Genomic DNA, 25,506 nt, shown 5'->3' on the forward strand with positions numbered 1-25,506 from the left:
GCCCACACATGGGAGACCACCTCAGCCCAGCTAGGCAACTCCCTCCCCTGACCCTACACCTGCCAAGACTTCGGCCTAAGAACCGTGCCCAAGCTCTCACTGAGGGTGATGGAATATGACTGTAGTTAGTTAAACCCACACAGACCAAACTAGTCCACTCTATGGTGTTCTTTGTGACAGTTACGAACTATGTAAGTGACGGCCCAACTTCCAGTAAGTATGCTAAACATGGAGGGCATGGCTTCTCCTTCATCTTTTCTTGCATGCTGGAATTCAGGCTGGGGGCTTGAGATGGGGGAGCCATCTTATCCCATAAGGCGCCTGAAGTGAGGCACGTAGAAAGGTGAACCAGGGGCATCTAGGCCATCGCCAGCTGGAAATTTAGCCTCCAGACTTTGACATATCAAATAAAAATCTCCTGGCCACACTGAAGTTATAGTTATTTCAAAATTAAGAAGAAATATAAAAATGCTTACAATTAAAGAAATTCACTCAATAAATAACGAAGTTTTGAGAGAATAAAAAGGATGAAAAGATTGAAATTTCAATGCTCAGGAAACAGTAAGAAAAGGGACTAGCAAGGGACACAGTGGCGACCTGGACAGATCATGACAAGGAGCAAACACAGGCAGAGCGGCAATAGGAGGCGGGGGGCCTTGAGAAAGACATGGAGGCCAAGGGGGGCCAGGCCACAGCCTGGAATGGAGTCAGAGCGCTGAAGAAGAGGTGTAGGCAGCAAGGAGAAGAGGGAAGCTTTCCCAGGGGCTCTGCTGAAAGAGCGGTGACATCACCTGACAAATGTACCCTCAGCAACATGCAGAGACACACAAGTCCACAGAGATGCTCACAGCAAAGAGAAAAGTGCAGAGCCGGGCACAGTGGTACAGGTTTGAAGCTAGCCTGGTCTACATAGCAAGTTCTAGCCAACTAGGGTCACAGCGAGACAGTGTCTCCAAACAAACAAACAGGCACTAACACAACGACACAGGAGCAAAGACACACGCTGGCAGACACACGCTGGCAGAGTACGGCTTGCATGTGGAATGCTATCAAGTACTACAAAGTACATGAACCAGACGTATAAACACAAACCTTTTTTTCTTTTCTTTTCTGGCATGGTAAGGATGAAGCCCAGACCTGTCAACATGTTAAGCAAGTGCTTTACCACTGAACCACATCCCAGCCCTGGAACGTGTAAAATACAATGTTGAGAGTATAAAGCAAGCTGTGGGGAGATACAGATTCGGTACATTTATATGCCATTTTTCAACGGAGAGTTCTTACTCATTGCTTAGAATGCACATCTGAAACCTGTACCAGCACACAGGAGACTGAGAAGCACTAAATTCAGGCAGAGACGCTATGTCTGAGGACTGAGAGTAGGCTCGCTGACGGCACCGGGGTGCTCCAACTGCATTTGCAGTACTGTATCCCTTCAGTCAGGTACAGGGACAGACAGACACAACAATACACAAATACCAACACCAACATAATGAGTGAGTACAAGTAAACAGAGGCAGGCAAGAGCAGTGATCCCGGCAGAGGCTGAGGCAGGAGAATCATGAGTTTAAGGCCAGTCTGAGTTACACAGCAAGACCCTGTCTAAATGAACAAATGAATGAACAAGACTAATATAATTTGAATCTAAATTACCAGACCTTTGCTCAGTGTTTGTTGGTGTGTTTAAGACAAGGTCTCACTGTGTAGCCCTGGCTGGCCTGGAAATCACTCTGTGGACCAAACTGGCCTTAAACTCACAGAGATTCACCTGCCTCTGCCTCCTGAGTGCTGGGGCTAAATGCATGTGACTCACACCTGGCAAGATTACCAGACTTTCCATGGAACCAGATGAAGGTAACCTCACTGCCAGGGCTGCATGACCCAGCCCCAAGACTCAGTAGTGGCAGAGACAATGTGGAGAATGGGGGAGGGGGAGGAGAGCAGCTGGAATGACCTTGCCCGACAGAAAGCACAAGCTTAAGGCAAGGAGGAACACAATGGTGCCCAGAAGCACCCCCAAGTGTGCAGGATGGTTGCCACTAGCCGGCTCGGAGCAGGCCGGGGAACCGGATCTCCACACACAGTACTAAGTCTGGACTGACCAGATACCCCAGATGGCTTCAGGTACGACCGAGAATAACATGGCTACCTTACAGCAGGTAGAACTGATATACGACACAGCATGCTCAGTGTGGAAAAGAGCTGAAGTCTGTACCGCAACAGAGGATTTTTTAAAACAATTTTAAAAAATGAAAAATAGAACTTCTTTAGAATAAAAGAACAAAGAGAGGTAACAAACTACAAAAATATTTACAGAAGGAGACACAGGCTTGATCCCAAGATGTATATCAAGCACGCAATATCGACAGACATTATACACACACACACACACACACACACACACACACACACACACACACACATTATATCCGGGAAAGCACAATAACAAAAAGTCATCAAAGGGGAAGAGGGATGACGAGAGGCAGCCACACCAGCCAGTTCAAAACTCCAAAGCTCTTGAGAAGGAAAGGCTTCCATAAACCATATTGGTTCCTCTCCATTGCTGTGACAGAACACTGTGATCAAACTTTTGGAAGGAAGGGTAACTGATTTGCACTCAAAGGTCCAGGGTTAGAGTCCACAATGGTGTTGTGAAGGCAAGGCAGCAGCAGGAGGAGCTAAGAGCTCACACTCTAACCACCAAGCAGAAAGAGCAAATTAGCAGTCATCTAAGTCTTGAAACTATCAAAGCCTGCCTCCAATGACACACTCCCTCCAACAAGTCCACGCCTCCTCAACCTCCCCAAACAGAGCCACCAACTGAGGACCAAGTGTTCAAATGTCAGAGCCGACAGGGACATTCTCATTCAAACCACCACAGCTACCAAAACTCATTCAAGGTATTTTAGTGTTCCATCCTCTTACTAATGTGACTTTGGGGGAGCTTTCACGTGTTTGCCTCTGGCCTTGCTGGAGGCTGAGGGCAGGCAGGATCTACATCATAACAGTTTAAAAAGAAAAAACCACATCAGGAAGAAAGCTCCTAGGAGACACACACACAGAACTCACAGTAAGAACCAGGCCTGAAAACCCCAGCTCTTAATCTGCAATGACCGAGGGTCAGGGGTCAGCCTGTCCACTCTTCACAGTTGCCAGGGAGAATGGGCAGGCAAGGCCGGAAGGGACGCCATGGAGTGGTGGTACAGCAGCTCCCCATGCAGCCTCGCAAACAGGCTGGACAGTTGGGAGCAGCCCCCCAGACAGCCCCGCCTTCTACTTCAGCTGGGAGGGGAATGGCCTTCAAGCACATGAACAAGATAACGGGTTTAAAATCTACTGAACATTGTAACATCTAAAGGCTTTCCAAGTGCCCGTGGTAGATCTGCTCCTCACCTTCTCACCGGGCTTGGAAGACTGCTGCAATTTCTCATAATCCTTCTTCGTCTCCAAGATCTTTTTCACAAGCCCACCTGTTAAAAATCAGGAGTTTTCAGTTAAAGCTCATTCCCCAAGAAGTTACTTATTATTCTTAGACCTCATTGGGAAGATAGGCAAAACAGTGAATTCTCATCCTTTCTCTTTCCATATCAAAACACCTTGCGATCCTTTGCTAAGACAGAACACAGTGCCCCCTGCTGCTGGCAGAGGCTAGTCACAAAGTGTCACAGAAAAGAGTTTTAGAAATAAACAGATTTTTTTCTTCTTCCCCAAGTTAAGAAGAAATGTGGATTAACACCCCAAAATGTAACTACCTACTGCACACAGAGCGATTCCAATGGTTTCTCGGTGCTGAAGCTACTTTTAGATTAGGCAGGAATACTAAAGTTCTTTTAGAATTCTCCATGGTGTAAATAGCTTAGGAAAATCATTTTCTTAAAAATACTGTTTTCCAGATGCTACTGGGGTAGCAGCATCAATGGTGGAACTGAGCTGCAAACTCTGTGAACCACAATAATGACCAGTGAGGCACAGGACGCCCATGGCGTAACCGTGGCACACGTGTATGAGGTAATCAGCTATTTTCTGGTTGGATTTAAGACTTATTCACTAAAAGGAAACTCAAACACAGTACTATAAATCTGGCCAAGACCCAGTGGCTGGAGTCCTGGAGCTCACCAGCCCCAGGAGAGAATTTCTCCTGTTCCGCTAAAGGGACATAGCATCAACTTGCTCTCTGAATTTGTATCTCTCTACCCACAATTAGTGCAGCCCTCAGACCTCATAAGAGAAGTTTCTTTGTGCAGTGGGTGGTGGTTAATGTACAAACTCACAACCAATCAAAATACGTTTCATGAAATTCTCAAAGAATTAATAAAATATACTTAAAAGTGGTTATGGTTTTTTTGTTTGGTTTGGTTTTGTTTTGTCAGGCAGTGGTGGTATATGCCTTTAATCCCAGCACTTGGGAAGCAGAGGCAGATGGATCTCTGTTAGTTTGAGGTTAGCCTGGTCTACAAAGTGAGTTCCCAGACACTCAGAGCTGTTACACAGAGAAACCTTGTCTTAAAATAACAAAAGAAAAAGCGTTTTTTACCCAATGAGGTTGAACAGATGAGTTATGACATAGCCACATGGTATACAACACACCACTATGAAGAGAGACCAAAACTGTGCCTCTGTGCTGGAATGAAAGCCAGCAGACTACACACACACACACACACACACACACACACACACACACACACACACACACACTTTTAAATGGAAATATTACTGATATTTTCACCTGCACCTATGGGCGAGGGAGAGTATAAGGAGAAAGAACAAGGTCTAAAGTCTCATACCTCAGGGCTAGGTGGTGTGGTGTACTCTTATAATCTCAGCATTCATGAAGTAGAGGCAGGAGGATGGTCAAAAGTGTCCCCACAGTGAGTTCTAGGCCAGTCAAGGAGCCACACAATGGGACCTTGCCTCAAACAAACAAAAACAACAAACTTCCACCTCTTAATGCATTTAGCTGTGTACATTTAACCTTAAAGCCATAGGAATATTTTATATTATATTATATTATATTTATATCCTATTATATTATAATATTTTATAAAAAACGAAACTGAGTTGGGTGTGATAGCACATGCTTCTAATTCCAGCATTTAAGAGGCTGAGACAGGAGGATGGAGAGTTCCAGGCAGCCTAAACCACATAGAAAGCTCTAGTCTCGAGAAAATTTATGTGTGTATGTGTGTGTACACAGGCGTTAATGTCTTGGGCAGACAAAACAGGATGCCACTGTGACCAGAGCCATACTAATCTCAGGTCCTGTGGTTCCCTACAGGTCCACATGGTGGCAGCAACAGTGACCCTCCTAGACACAGCTAGGCACAGGGGGGCCACTTGTATCTCTGTGAGAGCACTCATGGAGAGCCCATGGACACATGGACTCAAGTACACTCACCATGCTTCTCCTCATCCTCCAGGTCCCCTGCTGGCACCTGAGCAGAAAAGAAGAAAGATCAGGTACGCTGAATGTTCAAAGTCATTAAACAAACAAACAAATAATAAATATAAACAAAGAAACTAAAGAAATTAGACAGCTTATTGGAACTAGGGGGGAAACAATTTTTACATACATGAAAAGCCGACTATATTCACGGAAAACAGGCCCCTCTGGTGAACTAACCATTTCAATCTCTGACATTTCCGTGAGCTGAGGGGCAGCTTCCACCACAAACTGCTCATCATCCTCATTGTCAGAATTCTGTGAGTCGATGATCACATTGGAGACAGTTTTACCACTTCCTGACCTGAGCAAGAAGAGAGTCACTTACATTAGAAGTGGCCCACTACCACCAGTGTCATCAGCCCCACATCTGGAAACATCACAGTCATCTGAAGGAAGCCGGACTGCCATTGCCCTAGACAGGCGGAGGGAAATCAGGGAACAGTGGGGACAGAGCACCTTTCACTACCCAAAGCCCCATGCTGCCCAGAGCTGTAGGCCACCCCAGTCCGCTACCCCAGCCTTGCTGGTCCTTCTGCTCCACAGAGGCTCTTGAGACCTCCCTCTTCCGACACTGGCAGACCACGGATGGCTCACTGACCCAGAACCTCGCCTCTTCACAGGACAGCTCCTCTAGGCCCAGCCACCATACCTCTTCGGTATGTTCATCTTTGGGGTACCCTTTCGTTTCTAACTTTTGTGCAATTAAGCCTTCAATTCTTCCTTTTTTTTTTTTTTTTTTTGGTTTTTCGAGACAGGGTTTCTCTGTGTAGCTTTGCGCCTCTCCTGGAACTCACTTGGTAGCCCAGGCTGGCCTCGAACTCACAGAGATCCGCCTGGCTCTGCCTCCCGAGTGCTGGGATTAAAGGCGTGCGCCACCACTGCCCGGCTCAATTCTTCCTTTTGAAAGTCTTCTATCTAGAGGTCAGTGAAACACAACCCAACACTGGCCTATGCACTATGAGGTATCATGAACATGAACACACATATTTCTCCCTCTTGCCAGTATGGAATACATGCTGTTTTATGGGTTAAGACCTAACCCCATCTTTCTTCAAAAGCAAGTTTTCTCAGCACTACCTACTACACCCCCACCCAGTCTCTTAGCACAGGCCCAAGACCCCCGCATCCCATGGCCCACACACTAGAGAACACGGGTTCTCCAGAACCTCCCGGCCAGACAGCCTCACCTGTCTCCTGCCAGGGTCTCAGTGCTCTCTTGTCGTTTGACCCTGGGAGGTGCTGGTCGTGCACTCCCTGGCCGAGGTATTCTTCTGAGTAAGCATTGGAAGGAAAAAACAGGACATGACACACACACGCATTTCAAGGTGGACAAAATAAAAAGCTAGGTCAACATTAGCACTCATTTCCACGCCACTGTCAGCAGGACAGTCAGACACTCTGCAGAGGAATCTGAACACCCATTAACACGGCACAGCTGCCACGCCTCAGAACATGACAGACCTTTGCCATGACTAGAGACTTCCCCAAACTGCTACAATGCTCCAAACATGGCCATGTAACTCAGGTACAAGAAAACTGTACAAGTAGCTTTCACTTGTGTGTACAGATGATAACTACGGCATCACACAAGCGTTGAATGGGCAGCGGAAGCTATGGCAGGAAGCGCCACAGCTCATCCTTGAGTGGCCGCACTCCCAAGCACAGGGGAAGGACTCACCTGAGATTGGAGGAAAGCTCACTGGTGACTTCTGCATTCTCTGACACCTCAGGCTTATCTTGGCCAGTAGATCCAGCTTCTCCTTCTAAACAGGTGACAATCCAATCAGCAATTCAAAAAGAATTCAATAGTAACAAACATAAATTTACTCAAATATAAATACCAACTAATTTAAATATAAATATTTGAAAAGGCATCAATCAAATGATTGAAAATGTCAATGAACTCTTTTCATCCATCACTGGTGAAGTTGAAACAGAAGAGGTCTGACATCTACATGTGGACATCTGGGGACGTGAACGCACACAGGCTCTGTTAATGTAAACTGGCTGACTAATCCAGGAATAAAGTTCAAGGGGTGGCTGGATCCAGTCAGCAACTTAACACAAATGAACTGACCTAAGGAAAGCCATGGCACACCCAGACAGACAGGAGTGTCCATCGCCAGCAGATCCAGTCCACTCACACACTGGACTCCTCATGCTGCCATCTAATTAAGCACACAGTGTTACAGTGACAGACATCGAAGTCACATTCACACATGTGGGCCCACAAGTGTGTGCCTCAGCTGTAAACAACAGTCACCAAGTGCCTTTCACTCTGCTACAGCGGTCTGCATTTCGGAGTGATCTACAGTGGGGCTATGGTCTCTTCATGGTCAGAAAATAACTTTGTTTGTGCTTATGAGACAAAGTCTTCCTACACAGTCCTGAAGGGCCTGGATCTCTCTCTATAGACTACGGTGGCCTTAAACTCATAGAGGCTACCTGCCTCTGCATCCTGAGTGCTGAGGTTAAAAGTATGCAGGACCACCTGACTAAAACAGTTTTTTCATTTTAATAAAAAGATTAAGCCCACAAGTTACAAGTCCAAACTACTAAGACAGTAGAATTTATTCTACTATTTAAAATAAAGGAAATTTATACTTTAGAAAACAGTAAAAATACATTAGAATTTGAACAATTAGAAATAAACGTTATACTCTGGAAAGAACCCTGAAATGTGGCCTTTTCAAGATTAAAACACATTGAACATGCAGAGGCAGACAGATCTCTGTGAATTTGAGGCCAGCCTGGTCTACAGAGCAAGTTCCAGGACAGCCAGGGATACACAGAGGAACCCTGTCTTGAGAAAAAACCAAACCAAAACAAAACACCACATAAACATGTATAACCCACACAGAAGACTAAAACTTAAAATACAGCAAATTAACATACATTCAAACGGTATATTTTCACTGGCACATTTTTTAAGCCCAGAAAGGAGAGCCCGCCCACGTTGACACCTGCACACGCATGACCACACCAAACACTCAGAACTGCTCTCACCTGCGTCACTGGGGGAGTCGCCTAGAAAAGAAGAGCATCAGAAAATTAGCCGTCATGTAGGGGACGCACAGCACAGTGACTCACTGAGCAGCCAGAAAATACACCTCCAATAACTGAGACCTGCTAGACAGGGCTCCTCTGGGCGTTTCTCCAGCATTTTACCACTGGTCTGCTATGGTCAACCAGAACCATAAGACTGAATATTAAAATGAGACTGTGGCCGGGTGGCAGTGGCGCACGCCTTTAATCCCAGCACTCAGAAGGCAGAGGCAGGCAGATCTCAGTGAGTTCAGGGCCAGCCTGGTCTACAGAGTGAGTTCCAGGACAGCCAGGGCTACACAGAGAAACCCTGTTTGAAAAAACCCCCCCAAAAAAAGAAAAAAAAAAGAAAGAAAAGAAAAACCAAGGGAGAAAAAGAAAGACTGAGCTAAGTGAAGCAAATACTGAAGTCACAAAGCCACGAGAACAAGCTGGTGTGACAGCTCGGGGCCAGCAGGACCAGCACGGGCAGCCCACCCTGATGAACTAAAGAACTAACTCCTCCAGCTTCCTGCGGCCCAGACTGCACCTTCACCCCGGTCCTTGCTCTTCACGTGCTGCACTCGGGGCACAAACACGGCCCATTCAGTGAAGAGCAGCACAGGGTGGACTCACAGCCAAAGCTGTGGGCTGGAGATGCGGAGGGTGTCAGAGCTGGCCAAGCATCCATGAATCCCTGGGTTCCGACCCCAGCACCACCGGACGACAAAACTGAAGGCCCAGAATCCTTGCATCACACCCAGGGACACGTTTATATAAGGCCACCAGGATGAGGGCCGGGGCGCCTTGGCTGGGGGGAGCAACACACAGTCACATATGCCCATCTCCACACAAGCCTTGTCCTCAAGGTACAAGCACCAGAGTACCCACATGTGGGCACAGGGGCCATGGCCCCTGGGATCTGACTCACACAGGACGTCTCATGAGTGCTACAGCAGAGCTCCTAGACAAAGTAATCTGAGGGAGGAAGAGTTCCTGCGGCCACAGAAAGGGGGGATGATCTAGGATCCTTTCTCTGTGGCCCCAGGAGACTCCAATGTCACAGCACAGAGTGGGCAGTGGGCAGGGTCTAGACAGTAGGGACTCCAGATAGAAGGACAGTACGAAAGAGCAGCAGGGACCCAGGCAACAGGCAACAGGCATGAGGGACGCCACTGAATCCAGAAACAGCCACGTGGACACCCTAGGTCCGTGTGTCCAGACCTGGCGTCTCCTGCAGGCTGTGCTGGGCTCTACTCCTCTCTGCTCTGCTCTTCAAGCCTAAATTAACATGGAGCTTTTGAAATCCAGCATAACCTATGTCACCACTACCATAAACAGCACCAGCTTCCACTGCTCTAGCCTCCCTAACACGGCCACGTGAAGTCTGGAAGGACCTGGCTGGGCCCTCTCCTTGCCCACGCCCACATCTTGCTTTTCATGCTTCTGCTACACCATGCCAGCCACCTCAACACTTCCCAGCTCTGAGCTTCATTGGGGCACCCTCCCGTCGGGAAGGCTGGTAGACCCTCCTGTTTCACAGGTCACCCTCAGTCCCTCTCCCCTCTCCTTCCACCATCTCCTGTGCGGTGGCTTTTCTCCACCTTTGCAGCCTCAGCCCCTGTACCAATGCCAGGGCAGGTGGCCCTGCGGCCCTACTCTCCCATGCAGTCCCTGCCTTCGTCCTGACACAGTCGCTCTCAGACAAGTATTCTGTATTTAACTAGTTGACCACCATCATCCCTCAGCTGGCTGCACCCACCATGCCAGACCCAGCACATGCCCAGCCTGCTGGAGGCCCCCAGGCTTTGGGAACAGATGGAGGGGTCTTCTACCACAGTCCTTTGAAAGGTGAGAAAAACCTGAAAGCAAAGGCATCTGCAGACTGGAGGGCCACAGACAGAGGACCAGGCAGCAGCCCCATTTTTGGCTGTCTAAAGCCTCCCAACAGTAGTGGCCTGCAGGGCTCTGACCAGTGGACCTGGAACTTGTTTCAGAGATCATTCATGACACCCTGGTGTCACAAATGGCACCGCTTCACACAGGTCCAAGAGTGTCTTGCCTTGTTTCACGTGCGGACTCCCTTGCCTCATCAGGGTATACTCCGTTCTGGCTGCACCCTGGGAGAACACTGGCGCCTGGCAGCTGGCGTGCTCTATGCTGCTTCGTCTCCTCCCACCAGGAGGTGTGAAGGGGTCATCCTTACCTTTCTGTTTTACTGCTGACTCTGGCTCAGCGTTCTCCCACCACAGACGAGCTGAGTTATCATTTGAAATACTAGTTCAGTTAGTACTGGCTTCTCAGATCCCGACATAAAGAGTTCACAGCTGGGCACGAGACTGCGCCGTGAAGGCCTGTGATAGCTAATGGCCTGCCCAGCACTTACATGTCTGTTTTCCCACACTGCCACAGGATAAAGACGACAAAGGCAGCTTTTGAGATCATGCAGCTCCGGGACAGACACAGGAGGGACCAGACGTGAGTCTGGCCCAGATCTCAGGACAGCTGGGATCAGGGAACTTCCCAGTCAAGCAGACTAGCCCTACCTCCCCATCCTAGAACCACTTATACCAGCTCCTACCAGCCAGGCCTGAGAGCCAAGCTTCACACAATTAGCACATCAGGAAAGAAAGAGAAAGGGGGAAATACTTCTGGTATACATCCCTCAACACACTGAAGAGTCCCAAAAACTGTCTGCTGATTACTAATGTTCAAGTCTTAAAAACGGAAAAAAGGTTCATCACGTGGGGTAAATACTTTCCATACTGAAAAGCAAAGGGGTGAGAGAGAGGCTCACAGAGCAGCTGTGCACAGCGGCGGGCCCAACTCTGACACATCAACTCAAGGGCCCTGGAAAACAGTCTGCTTCCTGAAACCCAACTGTGTAACTTCTTAAAACCATTCAAAGAAAGGGTTCCTTCCCACCATGAGCTGCCACTCACTATCAAAGGACCGCCCCAGTTAGGAAGGAAGAACTACACAGAGCAGTGGAGTGGGGCTCTATAAGGAAACTTTCCTTCAATTGATTAAAAAAAAAAAAAACCAAAAACTGGCCCAACAGCCTGAATGAAGTGACTAAGTACTGCAAATGTCTTACAGAGCAGCCGAAGAACGAGCAGGAAATCTACGATCGAAGAGCAAGCAAGCTCAGGAGCTACCGACTGCCAGCCTCCGGAGCCCACCAAGTCCAAGTGTCTCACTGTTCAGGGAAGTACCAAGCACCTCTGTTCCACAAAACCAACATCACAGTGAAAAGTGCAGACGCCACTGTGTGTCTGTGGGAAGCCCACAGCATGACGCTATGTTCTGTCTGTCCGTCTGCCTTTATTAGTTTATTGACTTGGGGGGGCCCAACCCCGGCCTGGCTTGGCACGTACTAGACCAGCCTCCTACCACTGAGCTACACCTCTCAGCTCAGACCCTTTGGATAATTTTACTCTCCTCAAGCTCTACTGGTATAGTTTTGTCAGGATTTGTTTGCTTTGAGGTTTTTTGGAGCAAGGTTATCTTGTTTTGTTTTTAAGACATAGTTTGTTTGATGTAGCCCAGGTTGCCCCTGAACTCAACATGCAGCCAAGGCTGGCCTTGAACTCCAGATCCTCCTGCTTCCCCCACCAAGTAATGGGATTACAAGCATTCACCATTGTGCTCAGCTTCTACTAGTCTTCTTTATATTTGTTCATTTTATTTATTATTTGGGTGAGAGGACGTGATCCATGGGTGTGGGCAAGCACATGGACGTCAGTAACAACCGTATGGCGTCAGTTCTTTCCCCCGGTCCTGAGGACTGACCTCCAGTCAGGCCTGCACGGCTAGCAGGTCAACCACCGAGTCACATTCTCCAGTATTCTTAAGCAGTCTGACTGCTCTGTGCTGTGTTCATGGTTTGCCCAGATGTAAGCTAGCGATGCAGGGCTGCTATTAAATCTGATTGCATAACTACATTTTTCAAACAGTGGAAAATAACTTCAAAAAAATTAGAACACAGCTTGGATTTTATTTATTTGTTCGTTTGTTTGTTTGTTTTTCAAGACAGGGTTTCTCTGTGTAGCTTTGTGCCTTTCCTGAAACTCACTCTGTAGACCAGGCTGGTCTCGACAGCTTGGATTTTAAATAATAATCAGAAATAATTCCGCCAGTGCTGTTATGTCAGAGACTGTCTGTTTTGTTGCATTGGATTTGGGGGATACATTCTGAAGTGTTTACAGAAAATTATCAAGATGTTTTTATCATACGTGGTAATCATTCCTAAAAATCAATAGCTAAGCAAAGCAAGAATAAAGAATTTAAACTTCACAGGACACCTAGGCACTAGGTGAGCTGCACTGCTGTACACTGCTGCATTTTTGATAATAGCAATAAAACAAAATGAGAAGGTAAAGTGAACAAAATAACGATGGCTTAATGCCCCAGAAAAGGCAGGAAGTGTCCAACTAGAGAGACCAGCACACATGGTGCAAGCTGACATTACAACAAGCATGCAGGACACAGGTGCTCACGGGTGGAGGGGACGTGGGTAGACTCCTGGTGAGCTCATCAACACACCTGAAAAAGCAAAATGGTAACAAAACCCATACACTCTCTTCTGGCAACCCACAGTAGAACCCGCCATGTGTAAGGGCCGGCCAGCCAGCAGATGGCTGCTTTCTTTGAAAACACAGGACAAGCATGATGGCACATCTGCTATCCCAGCTCCTGCAGGCAGAGGCAGAAGGATTTTGAGTCCCCAGCCAGCCTGGGCTACATAGTGAGACTCTGGTAGATGGGTTAGGGCACTCCCAAGCCAGGGCTCTGCTCCTGACCACTGTTACCTAAATTCACAGTATCAGCTCTACCATCCAGGGGCAGCATAGGAGCCACACCCTGACCGCCCCACTAGGGGGCAGTATGGGAGTAACACTCTCACTCTACCAGGCGGCATCAGGTTTCACTCTAAGCTACTAAACACTCAACGGTACAGTTTGCACTTAAGGCCTGAACTTATGCTTTCACACCTGTAGATAAGATTTATAAGCTGTTCAATATAAGCCTAAGAATGGTTTCAATTTATTTGAAATCACTAGTCCCCTGAGCTGTGAGTTCTAAATAGACTCCATCTCGCTTACTCTCAGAGCAGCCCTCTCCATACCCACATGCAATGAGGGACACAGAGGCTAAGACCGTGCTCAGGGAACCACCTGAGAGCTTGCTCCAGGCCAGGAGGGGTAAGCAGAAGAGGTGGGAGTCATCCACCGGTCTTGGATGAGGAGTCACAGCTGAACAGGCCAAGACTGCCTCCCAGCTCTCCCCACCACCTCTACAGACAAGCAAAGCTCTTGCCCAAATAAAACGTATCCTCACAAGGTGGGGTTGAAGGGTGGCGTGCCCACAGCGTCAGTAACGACCGTGACCGCCCAGTTCAGAACCTGCATCTGACCAACCAAGACCCACAGCCTGGAAAAGCCACGTACAGAGCTTGACCTGACACAAGGTAGCCACAGACAGCTTTCCCATTGCATCTCCTCACTAACGAGGGAACAGAATGGTCCAAACACCCTCTTAGAGGCCTGACTTTCAGAGGGACCCCATGCACAGGTGCGCCTGCCATCGTTCCAGGTGTATTTTCAGAATTTTACTGTTTGCCGCGCCACAAGCCAGGGAGGGTGGCATGCTCCCATGATCCCAGCACTGGGGAAGTGGAGCCAGGCAAATCCCAGGAGTCTGCTGGCCAACCAGTCTAAAAGAATTGAAGACTCTGTTTCAAAAAACAAGAGAGAAAGGGGCTGGAGAGATGGCTTAGCGGTTAAGAGCACTGGCTGCTTTTCAGAGGACCCAGGTTCAATTCCCAGCACCCACATGGCAGCTCACAACTGTCTGTAACTCCAGTTCCAGGGGATCCAACAACCCTCACACAGATACACGTGCCGGCAAAACACCAATACACATAAAAACATAAATCAATCAATCAAACAGGGGAAAAAGCAGTAGGAGAAACTCAGTGTGGACCTCTGCCATCCACATCCACACACGTGCACATACACAGACAATCCACACAAAAAAGAAAAACAAACTATACAAAATCTGGTAGATACAAGGCAGGTTAAGCCCAGAAAAATGTTGTCTTCTCTAAAATTAAAAGTGGTGCCATGTTTTTCCTTGAGTGCAACGCAAGGATTCTCTTTCTAAAGAATGCGGTTTAAGCTCCAGGAAACTAGAGTGCCTGGCAGTAAGGGTGACCCTGCATACTTCTTTTCCTCCCCAGCTTTAACTGCAATGACTGTGGCAATGTGCCACGGACATGTTCTTTAAGGCCTTAGAGAATTTACACATTTACAGTGTGGTATGAGCACATGTGTGTCTGTGTGAGCCACAGCACACATGTGGAGGTCAGAGGACGACCTGTGGGAACTGGTTCTCTCCTTCTACCATGCGGGTTCCAGGGATCAAACTCAGGTTGCCAGGACTGGCTGAAGGCCTCTTTACCTGATGAGCAATCTCACTGACCCACTTTTTAAAGCCTTAATGGTAAAGAATTCTGAATGAAACAAAGTAGAACCGATGGGGATATAAAAATGTAACTCCTCTATGGAGCCATCCACATTCTCTTATTCAACTTCAGTATCAAGATGAGCAAGAGCAGGGTGGTGGTGGTGCACGCCTTTAGTCCCAGCACTCAGGAGGCAGAGGGAATTCCAAAATACAAAAAAAAAAAGATGAGCAAAATGTCTTGACTTCACCTTACATGTTATGCACATACATCGTACCTGTCAAACACATGTAATAGCATGTATATGTAATATATAGAAGGGCATGTAGCTAGATGTGGCACCATCTGAGATGTTAAGGCAGGAAGGTCACTGTGAGTTTGAGACCAGCTTGGGCTATAGAATGAGATGCTGTCTCAAAAGAAGAAAAAAAGTGGGGAGGGGGGTGGCTTGAAGATTTACTTCAAGCCAACTTAATAAAACTATCACATAACTTAGCAAATTAAATCAAGCTGGACGGTAAGTCATACCTGATCCTCAGTACACAGGGGAAAATATGATGAGCAGTAAAGTGCTTAGAATAAAAATAATCCACAGCTCCACTGACACGTAAATATTTTGTATCAAAATCGTGAAGAATTTAACTGAAGGGCAGTTTCTCTTACAGCAACACTGACCCGGAACTATTTCACATCAACACTGAGGAGTCAAACTGAAGGGCGCATTTCTCTTACCTATTTCTGGAGCTGTCGTTTCCTGATCTGGTTCGTCATTTAGTCCCGACACTATGGAGTCTAAAATCTTAGCTGAAATATTATCCTCTTTCCTTCCTGACATAAAACAGTTAACAGCAGATTAAAACCCTGCAGGAGTTCTGTGTTTCCGCTGCTTTAGTTAGTTTATAAAGCCTACTACCAAGGTCACCACAGACTGCGGGTCCAGTCAGTGCTCAACTCTCAGCTGCCCCAGGACACCCCTTAGAAGACCGGACAAGATGTCCTCTCTGCTCTCCATCATGTCCTTTCTTTGACATTCAGGACACCCTCTCCAACTCTTCCTCTGATCCATCTTCCGATCTGACTCTTGGTGGGGTCATGAGCATCTACAGGCCACACTGTGCCATCACTACAGACTAAGAGCACTCATCTGCAGCCTCCTGTTCCCAGGACTGTCCCTCAGCACGGCCTAAATGACTCGCTGTCTGTGCATACACATATGCTCCAGACATCTCAAACTTGATTGTCCCAGAGTTCGTGACACTGTCACCTAACCCACCAAGCGGCACCTCTGCCCCAAGTCTCTCAGGTGGGTCTTTCCTTTGAGTCCTTTCTTTTCTAACTAGTGGCTTCCAATCCATCATCTGTGCTGTCAAATCCCTCTCTCTCACCTGCTCCCATTATGGCTCTGGGCTGAACTGCCATTATTTCCCATCTTCACACACACCATCTCTCAATGCTACAAACTCTCAATGTCTCCAGACCCTGCTCCCACCCCCCAGAGCCAAGTCTCATCTCTAGCCTGTGTAAGATCCACCAAAGCCTTCGGCACACTGCCAGCTAATCTGGGCCTTCTCCAACCACCATCCCTGTCTCCACTCTAGCCTACGGCTGAGCTTCTGCCACACATGCGTCAAGGCTGCAGCAGCTCTCAGTCTCTCCTCAGGGCCTGCTACAGGGCCTCTGTCTCCCAGGCAGCTCTGAGCTGATGCCCTGCTCACTGAGGCTCTTCCTGCCTGAGTCCCTCATCTCTACGTCTCTTGGCCTTATTTTCCTCCACTGACACAGGTTTGCACCCCAGCAGTCTCTTTATACTGTGGATTCTGCCCAGGAAAGAAAGAAAGGTTCAAACGGGCAACTTCAGTCCATGGCTGACACAGAGCAGGATGTGGCGGCTCACTGTGGCGGCTCACTGTGGCAGAGCCGCCCCAGCCGACAGTCCTTCCCCATCTACTGTAGCCTGGGGAAACACTCCAGAGGTGAGGCCTGATGTCATACAGGAGCAAGCACTGAGTGGCCACCCTCCGTGGTCGGACATTACCCAGAAGCAAAGGACCAGACACTGACTAGTTCCACTCACAGACACTCACTCCCCAGCCTCACTACTGCTCGAGTGATCTTACCAAGCTGCTTCACGCTATGGTCCTTCTTAGCTTTACGGTAGGAAGCATTATGTTCTTTGTCAAGGGAAAGGCTACTTTCACTGGCTCTAGAGTCCCTTCTTCCTGACATGAAATTGCACAATAGAAATAAGTGTTAAACTTACAAACGCTGCAGTTACCAAGCACAGGAACTAAGTCGAATTTAGTAGGTTCTGAATATATCTATAAAATGAGCTGTTTCGGAGTAAGTAAAAGTGTCATATTCTCATACATCTCTTACGTGCTATGGTAAACCAGAAGAGTCTTAAAAGTACTCATGCCTGAATCCCTTGTTCTTTGTAGTGGACACAAGGCTCACCCTGTGAACCAAACACCCAAGCCCTGTGTCCTGGGCACCTCTGAGTCAGGACATTTGCTCAAATGATGACCCACTCAAGAAAGGCAGAATGTCTGGTGCGGTGCCAGTCTTGCTGAGGGAAGGGCCTCTGGTGAATCAGTGCCTGGCTAGTGAGGCTGGGAAGATAAAAGTCCACCAAGCTGCTGCCAGCTCAGTGAGGCTCACAGTCAGTTCTTGCAAGTCCCTGATGAGGATCACAGAAGAGAGGAGACACAGAGAAGGGAGACGAAGAGGGAAAGAGAGACAGTGTCACAAAAGACAGTGTCACTAAGCATCTACAAACTAACAAGTACTAGATAAGAAGGTGTGATAATGCACCCCTGTAATACCAGCTCTCAGGAGGTTGGGGCAGCCTGCCAGACTACAAAGTGTGTTTGAGGCTGGCTATATAGTAAGACCCTGTCTCAAAACCACTGAGAAAAAGCGGGGTGAGGAGGAAAACAGGACTCCCAAAAGTAAGATTAAAACAACACGAGGTATCAACAATCACCTCAACTAAGACACCCCAGCACTCCACATGCACAGCCAAGACTTTCCGAATCATGGAAAACACAGTTAACTTGAGTCATAAAAACCTGACAAGTTAGTCTATTTACTTCCTGGGCATAGGGTAAGTATAAATGATAAAGTGATTTAAATCCATTTATCTGGAAGAAATTTATCTGGAAGAAGAAAACAAAATAAAATACTTCAGGCATGGTGGTGCACACCTTTAATCCTAGCACTCAAGAGGCAGAGGAATCTCTGAGTTCAAGGCCAGCCAGGACTATATAGTGAGACTTTGTCTCAAAAAAAAATTTTTTTTTAATCTGTAAAGATAAACAATTCAAAACAGCACAATTTAAATAAAACTTCTTTAAAAAGAACTGTAAGAAAGCAGGAAGTAACAGAAGACATGGCCCAGAGACCAGGGAAGGGCAGCCAACCAGGATGCCATCCTAAACAATCCAGAGCATCAGCTTACACCATGAATTACAATAAGGAATGAATTTAAAAGACTAGATAATAAAAATGTCTGATAAAATCAGTCTTCATGTCTCAAATCTCTAAACACATCACCAAAAACTACAAGTAGCAAATACTAAGGCCTCAGGCAAGTCAGAAGCCAAGCCAAGTGAAAAAGAACTAAGGAACCAGAAGAGAACATTTCAACACTGCAGGCATCCTACTAAGGAGTTCGTGAAAATGAACACCCCACGGGACTCCACAGGAGTCAGACCAGTCAAATAGGTGCATCGGAGCAACCAAAAACCTACCAACACAGGGAAAATGCCATCTCACTAGGAATGACATGCCCACATTTACCTGTACCATCAGGGAAGCTTTGAAGAACCGAGAAGGGATGGGATGAGGTGTCCATGGAGCCCTGTGGCTAATCACCCTTACCCTTATGCCAGCAACCGTTCCTGTGGGCATCTCCCACAGATGGCACACACAGGAAAAGGCTTTTTGGCATAAAATGTCACCACAGCACCACAAGCTAGGCAAGGAATCATTATTGAATGAAAAACCCCAACTCCTACCGTACTCCTGTCTATGACGTCACAGGTCAGGAAGAGGGTGATTCTCCCAAAACTACTACTGCTCAGCAAAGCTACTTCATACTTCAGTGAAGTTAGTAAGCCGCCAACACTAGTGGCTATCCCAGGATCCCCACGCCCTCCTGTCCTGTCTGCTGGTCTGCCGAGCAAATCCCAGGCCAGGCCTGTGAGCTCAGCTCTCAACATGATTCATTGTGTAAATGCAGCAGCATCTGCCTGTGGGCTCTCTGTGTCTGATTTGCAACAGGTTCACCTCTTTCTACTACAGCAGAACCAATGAGACTGAGATGTCAGACAAGCAATTCTGACAGGAAGTTCAATGCACCCTTCAGATTTCAACAGGCTCTCCTGCCCTGGGTGGGGCGAGCTTGTATACATATGCACTTGCCCCTCTGTGAGTGTGTGCAGAAGCCACAGTCTCCAGTTTCAGAGTCTACCACCCCCTAGGTGTGGCCATGCTGTGCTCCCCGAGGTTCCTCCTACTACACTCTGGTCAGACATAAAGAGCAGCCTCCATCTCAGCTACGTGCACAGGCAGCTTCGTTACCTTCCAGTGAATTCTTAGATCGCCGTTTTGATGTTTTTGATGACAAGGACTTGGATGCTCCCACAGAAACCTCAGCCTTAAAGAAGAGAAGAAACAGAATTACTTGGCACATTGCACATCAATTTTATCAGACTTACTTTCCATGCTCTGCTGGAAGAGTATGAACAGGAGACATCCTTTGGCTTGAGGGACCATACCAGCCCCATGTGACGACAGCCTCAATCCTGAGGTGAGAAGTAGAGGCCACCACACCTCCCTGCCTTACATTTAGATCTGTCTGTGCTACTTACTGGGAGAAACACAGTGAGGTGTGCCTATGAGGAGCCTACCTCTGTTGCTGCATAGTCTTAGGCTGAAGGACAAGACACTCGTCAAACTGTGCTGTGCAGTAGATGATTTCCTATTTCCTCAGTGGCTCAACACCTCAGGGTGTAGCATTTGCACAAACTAAGATACCACAGTGTTAATTAGCAAATAGCTTTACAGGGCCACCATCTTAGATGCAGCCCATCACTGATCAAGACACATAGTCCATGACTGCACTCAGCTACTGAAATGGATTTGTACAAAACTCTGTAAGTAAGAACTTCCAGCATGGTTTAAAAACAACCAAAAGGAGTCAGAGAGAACACAGTACAGTCCTCTCCTTCTCTCCCTTCCTCCCTCTCTCCTCCTCTCAAACCTTCACCCCTCCCCCTTCCTCTCTCTCTCTACCTTCTCCTCCCCCAACCCCCCTCAATCATCCCCCCACCCCCACCCCCACTTGCCTGGCACAGTCCCACACTCCCATGCCCAAATAGTCCCATGGCCTCCCCAGCCCTGCTCCAGCCGCCTGCATCTCCTGGTTCTGAGATGAATTATGGAAGTTGGCTTCAACTCTTCAATGGCCCTCAATACTTAGGATGAATCCAGCCTCCCCAAGATGGCCTACAAAGGGATGATGCCATGATTGTACATCAGCTACAGGAGACACACTGTAGAGTCCAAAATTTACCAGACAGAGCTTAGACGGATTCCTCTACCTGGCTATCCCTGAAAGCTACCTCCACCATCTCCCCCAAATGATCTACACATTCTAGCCGTGTCATGCAAAGATATGCATAAACCTGGAAGTGGTTTGTGCAAATGCTACACCACAGTTTAAGAATTGCCCCCATCAAAAGCCAGGCGTGATGGTGCAAATCTTTAATCCCAGCACTCAGGAAGCAAAGACAGGCTTGTCTCTGAATCTGAGGTCAGCCTGGTCTACAGAGCAAGTTGCAGGACAGCCAGGACTACACAAAGAAACGCTGTCTTAAAAAAGAAAAGAAAAGGACAGAAAGAAGAAAGGAAGGAAGGAAGGAAGGAAGGAAGGAAGGAAGAAAGAAAGAAAGAAAGGAAGTGCCTCCATCAGATGGTCTGGGAGCATGTCTGTGGGGCACTTTCTGGATTGCTGATTGATGTGTGCAGTAGCATCCCTGGCAGGTGGGCCCAGACTATAGAAAACCAGCTGAGGCAGGAAGAGCTGGGAGCAAGCCAGTAAGCAGTGGTCCTTTATGGACTCTGTTCGCGCCTTCAGGCTTCCTTTGATGACAGACTGTGATGTGGCAAATAAACCTTTACCTCCCCCAAGTTGGTTTCAGTCAATGTTTTATCATGGCAACAGAAAAGGAGAGGGAGAGAGGGAGAGAGAGGGAGAGAAAGGGAGGGAGGGGGAGAGAGAGAAAGAAAGCCTGTTTTTTAAACATTACCTCCATCTCTGCTTTGGCATCTTTGAAAGATCCATCTGACAACTTTTTAGACATCTCCCCTGAGCTTGCTGACTAGAAGAAGGAGGAGGAGGAGGACTGTTAAAATCTGTAGCATTAGCAATGTAAAGAAAACCCCCGAGACACAGGACGTGACACCGAGGAACAAACGAGACTTCTACACGGGAGCACACTGCCACTCCAGGTCTGAGAGCCATAGTATTCTGCCTACAAGTCCCAAGAGTCTCCCAAGAAAACTGAGGGGACCTGGAGACACCCTCTGGTACATAGGGCCTCTCGGGAAATCATACAGGATGGCCAGGATCCAGAAGTGAGGGGGGGTGGCTGTGAACCCACTCCTGTCCTCTGGGCGTCTCCTGACAATGCAGTAACTGCGGAGCAGAAGGACTCTTCACACGGGAGGGAAAACACTGTCAGGAGCCATGAGTACTGTAAATACCATCTTAGTCCTTAAACCAGCTCTCTGAAGGAGCTGGACAAAAGCAGACAGACTGGCATCACTGAGTTCATGGTGAAAGTATGGAGGAGAATGTGATCACTGGCAATTGCTGAGTTCAGGTCAGCCTCAACCCTCACAGCCATAGCTTCTAGCCTCAGAGAGGCAATGAGAAGGTGGCCAAGCCCCAGCAAAGGCTGAGCCAGCAGCTAGGCTCTAATGCCACCCAGGAACCCCGCTGACTGCCCTTACCATGGCACTGACTGCACCCACCCCTCTGACTGCACCCACCCTCTGACTGCACCCACCCTCTGACTGCACCCACCCTGGAGCCCTGCTGAGCCCCTCTGACGACACCTTTCTTCACAGAAGCCCACCAGGCAGCTGGAAGACATCTTCTTCTAGACAGTAAAAGAGCAGGGGCTGGGAACTGGTCAGAGGGGGCGTGGCTGCAGCCAAACACCAGGGGTTCCTGCCTGGCACTTCTGGCCACAGCAAGCTTCACTGTTGGTTTCCCAGACCCACAGAGCACAACAAAGGCATCCCCAGATCAACAGCAGAAGAGCCAGACAGACAAAACTACCAGGAGATCTCAGCAAACTCAACTTCACTTGACCGGGGTCTCCCATCCTCTGAAACAAATCACTTGCATTTGGTTCTTATCCAAACACTCCTCTCTGGAACTGCCTTTCTGTTACTAAGTTACAGCATCAGCAGCTTTAGTGAGCAGGACATGCGGCTGCTTGATCTAGAGTTTCCATGAGGGACCGCCGCACACAGTTAAAAAACAGCAGATAAGCTATTGCCTCTCAAATCTCAGCTCAACGAAAAGTATCTCCTTAGGCCACTAACAAGAGGTAATGACAGGAAATAGCTGATTTCCCAAACTCATCAAGGAACTCATCAGGTTACTATGACACAGGTACATTATGACACAGGGTACATTACTCCAGGATGTGCGTGGGAAGTTGAAATGTGACTTAAATAGCAAACACCCAAGTAAGTGCCCAACAGAACACAATTATCCACGAAGCCACAGTCTCATTGCACCAGACCTAATGAAGGAACATGCTGACACCCAGACAGGCAGTCATAGGACACCGGCATGGCTGGTCCCACAGCGCCCACTCCTCTCCAGAGGAGTCACCAGAGCAAGATGACTGCCATAGGTGGGTTGCCCTCTGGCCAACAGCTGCAAGCAGGCAGCTCTCAGCCTCTCTAGGATGCTGTGTGCATACTGGGTCACCAGAAAGACATCGGGAAAAGGAGTCCTGACCTACGATGATTGATCTCCACTGGGCTCTAGTGTCACCTATAAGAGGATTCTCTGGACGTGCAATGAAGGATTATCTAGATTTAACTGAACTTAGAAGACCTGCTGACCGTGGGCAGCATCACCTCATAGGCTGGGGTCGAACGAATAGGAAAGAAAAGGTGAACTGCTTTGCAACTATGGGTTTCCAGGGCCTGCTGTTCAGTCCTCTCTGTCATGATGGACTATACCCTGGAACTATAAACCAAAGGAAACCCAACCTTCCTTGAAATTGTTTCTTGTGAGGTATTTGTCACAGCAATGAAAAAGTGACCAGTCACCTGCATTCAGGAAGTAATGAGAAGCCGGAGGATTTCCTGGCCAACCTTAATTTTACCTGAAAATATCATTAAACAGGAATTACAGGAAAATGGAAGTCTTATGACACTAATAATGTGTAAAAAAAAACACACTGAAAGTAGCTCTACTTCCCACTAGGTTCTATGACTTCCCTGGCCAAGGGTTTTTCACCAGGTTTACTACACCAGGTATTGATTCCTTCCAATGGAGTAGGCCTCCATCAGAAAATGATTGGTGACCCCATAATAGCCATGCCACTAGTACACAATGGGCGGATCTTGTCAGGCGGATCGGGAGTGCAGCACAAAGGGTTTAGGAAGACTGTTGGTGGCTTTCCTCCCATAACAACCCGCACGACACTTTCCATCGCCGTAAAAGCCAGCCAGCAGAGAAGAAGCTTTTAGCTCAGTTTCAACTTCATTTTTCTGTGTTCTATGACCAAAGTGTAATTTTACAGAAGTAGCAATGGGATCTTTCCATCTTGTTCTGGTAGCAATGAAAAGCAGTAGCAATGGCCTGTATTGTTTTAAACTGACTTTTTAATTAATTACTTTTCTGCTATTAACATTAAAAATATACTATTGAAAAAAAAAAAGAAAGTAGCTCTAATCCTTAATAAGCTCAGTCATGTCCACACTCCAAGGGGGATCGCACCTACAGTCACCTGTGTATGTGACAAATGACACAATTTGCAAATGGCAGCAGGCAAAAGACCTTTGAATCATCTAGCAAGACAAAGTAAGGCCAACAGCAAATCGGCTGCCACTGTCAGCTGCCGCTTCCCCTTAGGCCAGGCAGGGAACTGTCAAACACTGAACTCTGAGGACAGAAGACACCTGACAGCGTGTTTGCCTGGCTTCCTCTCGGGATTCATCCTTCAGTGCTCCAGACACTTCATAGGCTGTTAGGAACTGATCAACACTATCCAAAGACTCAAGATCGGAAAAACCGACTATCCCTCGTCTGGATGCTTGATTCACTATTTCCCCTAAGGTCTACTGCATACCTACTATGTGCCAGCACTCTATTAAACCTAAGGTTTACTGTACACCTACTATGTGCTGACTCTATTAAACTAGGGATTCAACAATGAACATAAGTAACATCCAGAGTATGTGCTTAAGGATATTTTAAATGTTTGAAAGCTTCCTGAATAATGCTGAGTTAAATGGCTGAACTACTATTAATAAGTGACAAAAACATTTAAAGTTTTTAAAAACTAAGCCAGTAAGACAGCTCAGTGTGTAAAAGCATTTTTCATGCAAACCCAGCACCTTGAGCTAGATCTCCAGACCTAACCAACTCCGAAAAGTTGTCCTCTGGCCTCCACACTGTGGCATGCACACACCCACATTTACACACACTTCATGCACCCATACATAACAATAAATAAAATATAAATAAATAAAAAAATTTGCCGGGCGGTGGTGGCGCACGCCTTTAATCCCAGCACTCGGGAGGCAGAGCCAGGCGGATCTCTGTGAGTTCGAGGCCAGCCTGGGCTACCAAGTGAGTTCCAGGAAAGGCGCAAAGCTACACAGAGAAACCCTGTCTCAAAAAACCAAAAAAAAAAAAAAAAAAAAAAAAAAAAATTTTAAAGATACCTGGTTAAAAAACTGGTATCTCGCCGGGCGGTGGTGGCGCAAGCCTTTAATCCCAGCACTCGGGAGGCAGAGGCAGGCGGATCTCTGTGAGTTCGAGGCCAGCCTCTTCTACAGAGCGAGATCCAGGAAAGGCACAAAGCTACACAGAGAAACCCTGTCTCGAAAAACAAAAAAAAAAAAAAAAAAAAAAAAAACTGGTATCTCTTTGGATAACTACAAGGAATCAAAGACAGCCACAATTCACAGTTACAAATTTTCCAGGATGACAAGTTCATGAGCAGGAGATGGCTCAGTGGTTAAGAGTCCCTGCTAACTCTTACAGAGATGCACAGTTCAATTCTCAGTATCCACACATCAGGCAGCTCACAACCACCTGTGCCTCCAGCATACGTGACATACATTCACACAAATTGTAAAAAAATTAAAAATAAAAGCTAAGTCTTTAAAAATATAAAAGTAGGGCAGATGCTGTGTTAGAGAGCACACCAAGCTCTCCCTGAGCAGGGCTGAGCAGGCCTCAGGGCTGGAGGGATTATGAGTGCTGGTTGCTCCTGCAGAGGACCTGAGTTCAGTTCCCAGCATCGGCACGGTA

At 47.5% G+C, this 25,506-nt stretch overlaps 1 protein-coding gene across 3 annotated transcripts in view; it reads right to left on the minus strand.

The window, feature by feature from the left end:
* Traf3ip1 (TRAF3 interacting protein 1) overlaps positions 1-25,506 on the minus strand; it is a 42,565-nt gene that overhangs the window by 9,328 nt on the left and 7,731 nt on the right. The window contains exons 6-15 of one of the 3 annotated variants that reach the window (XM_052750407.1): positions 21,245-21,316; positions 19,515-19,590; positions 15,666-15,761; positions 10,674-10,736; positions 8,450-8,470; positions 7,122-7,206; positions 6,631-6,714; positions 5,621-5,744; positions 5,396-5,432; positions 3,394-3,470 (exon numbers count right to left, since the gene is read on the minus strand). In XM_052750407.1, coding sequence (XP_052606367.1) covers positions 3,394-3,470; positions 5,396-5,432; positions 5,621-5,744; positions 6,631-6,714; positions 7,122-7,206; positions 8,450-8,470; positions 10,674-10,736; positions 15,666-15,761; positions 19,515-19,590; positions 21,245-21,316 — 735 coding nt within the window. The remainder of the gene's footprint in view (positions 1-3,393; positions 3,471-5,395; positions 5,433-5,620; positions 5,745-6,630; positions 6,715-7,121; positions 7,207-8,449; positions 8,471-10,673; positions 10,737-15,665; positions 15,762-19,514; positions 19,591-21,244; positions 21,317-25,506) is intronic. The other 2 variants (XM_052750406.1, XM_052750405.1) reach the window with 2 other exon arrangements.

This window comes from Peromyscus californicus, unplaced genomic scaffold, assembly GCF_007827085.1.
Source record: "Peromyscus californicus insignis strain IS unplaced genomic scaffold, ASM782708v3 Scaffold_21__1_contigs__length_65335640, whole genome shotgun sequence".
Classification (NCBI taxonomy): Eukaryota; Metazoa; Chordata; class Mammalia; order Rodentia; family Cricetidae; genus Peromyscus; species Peromyscus californicus.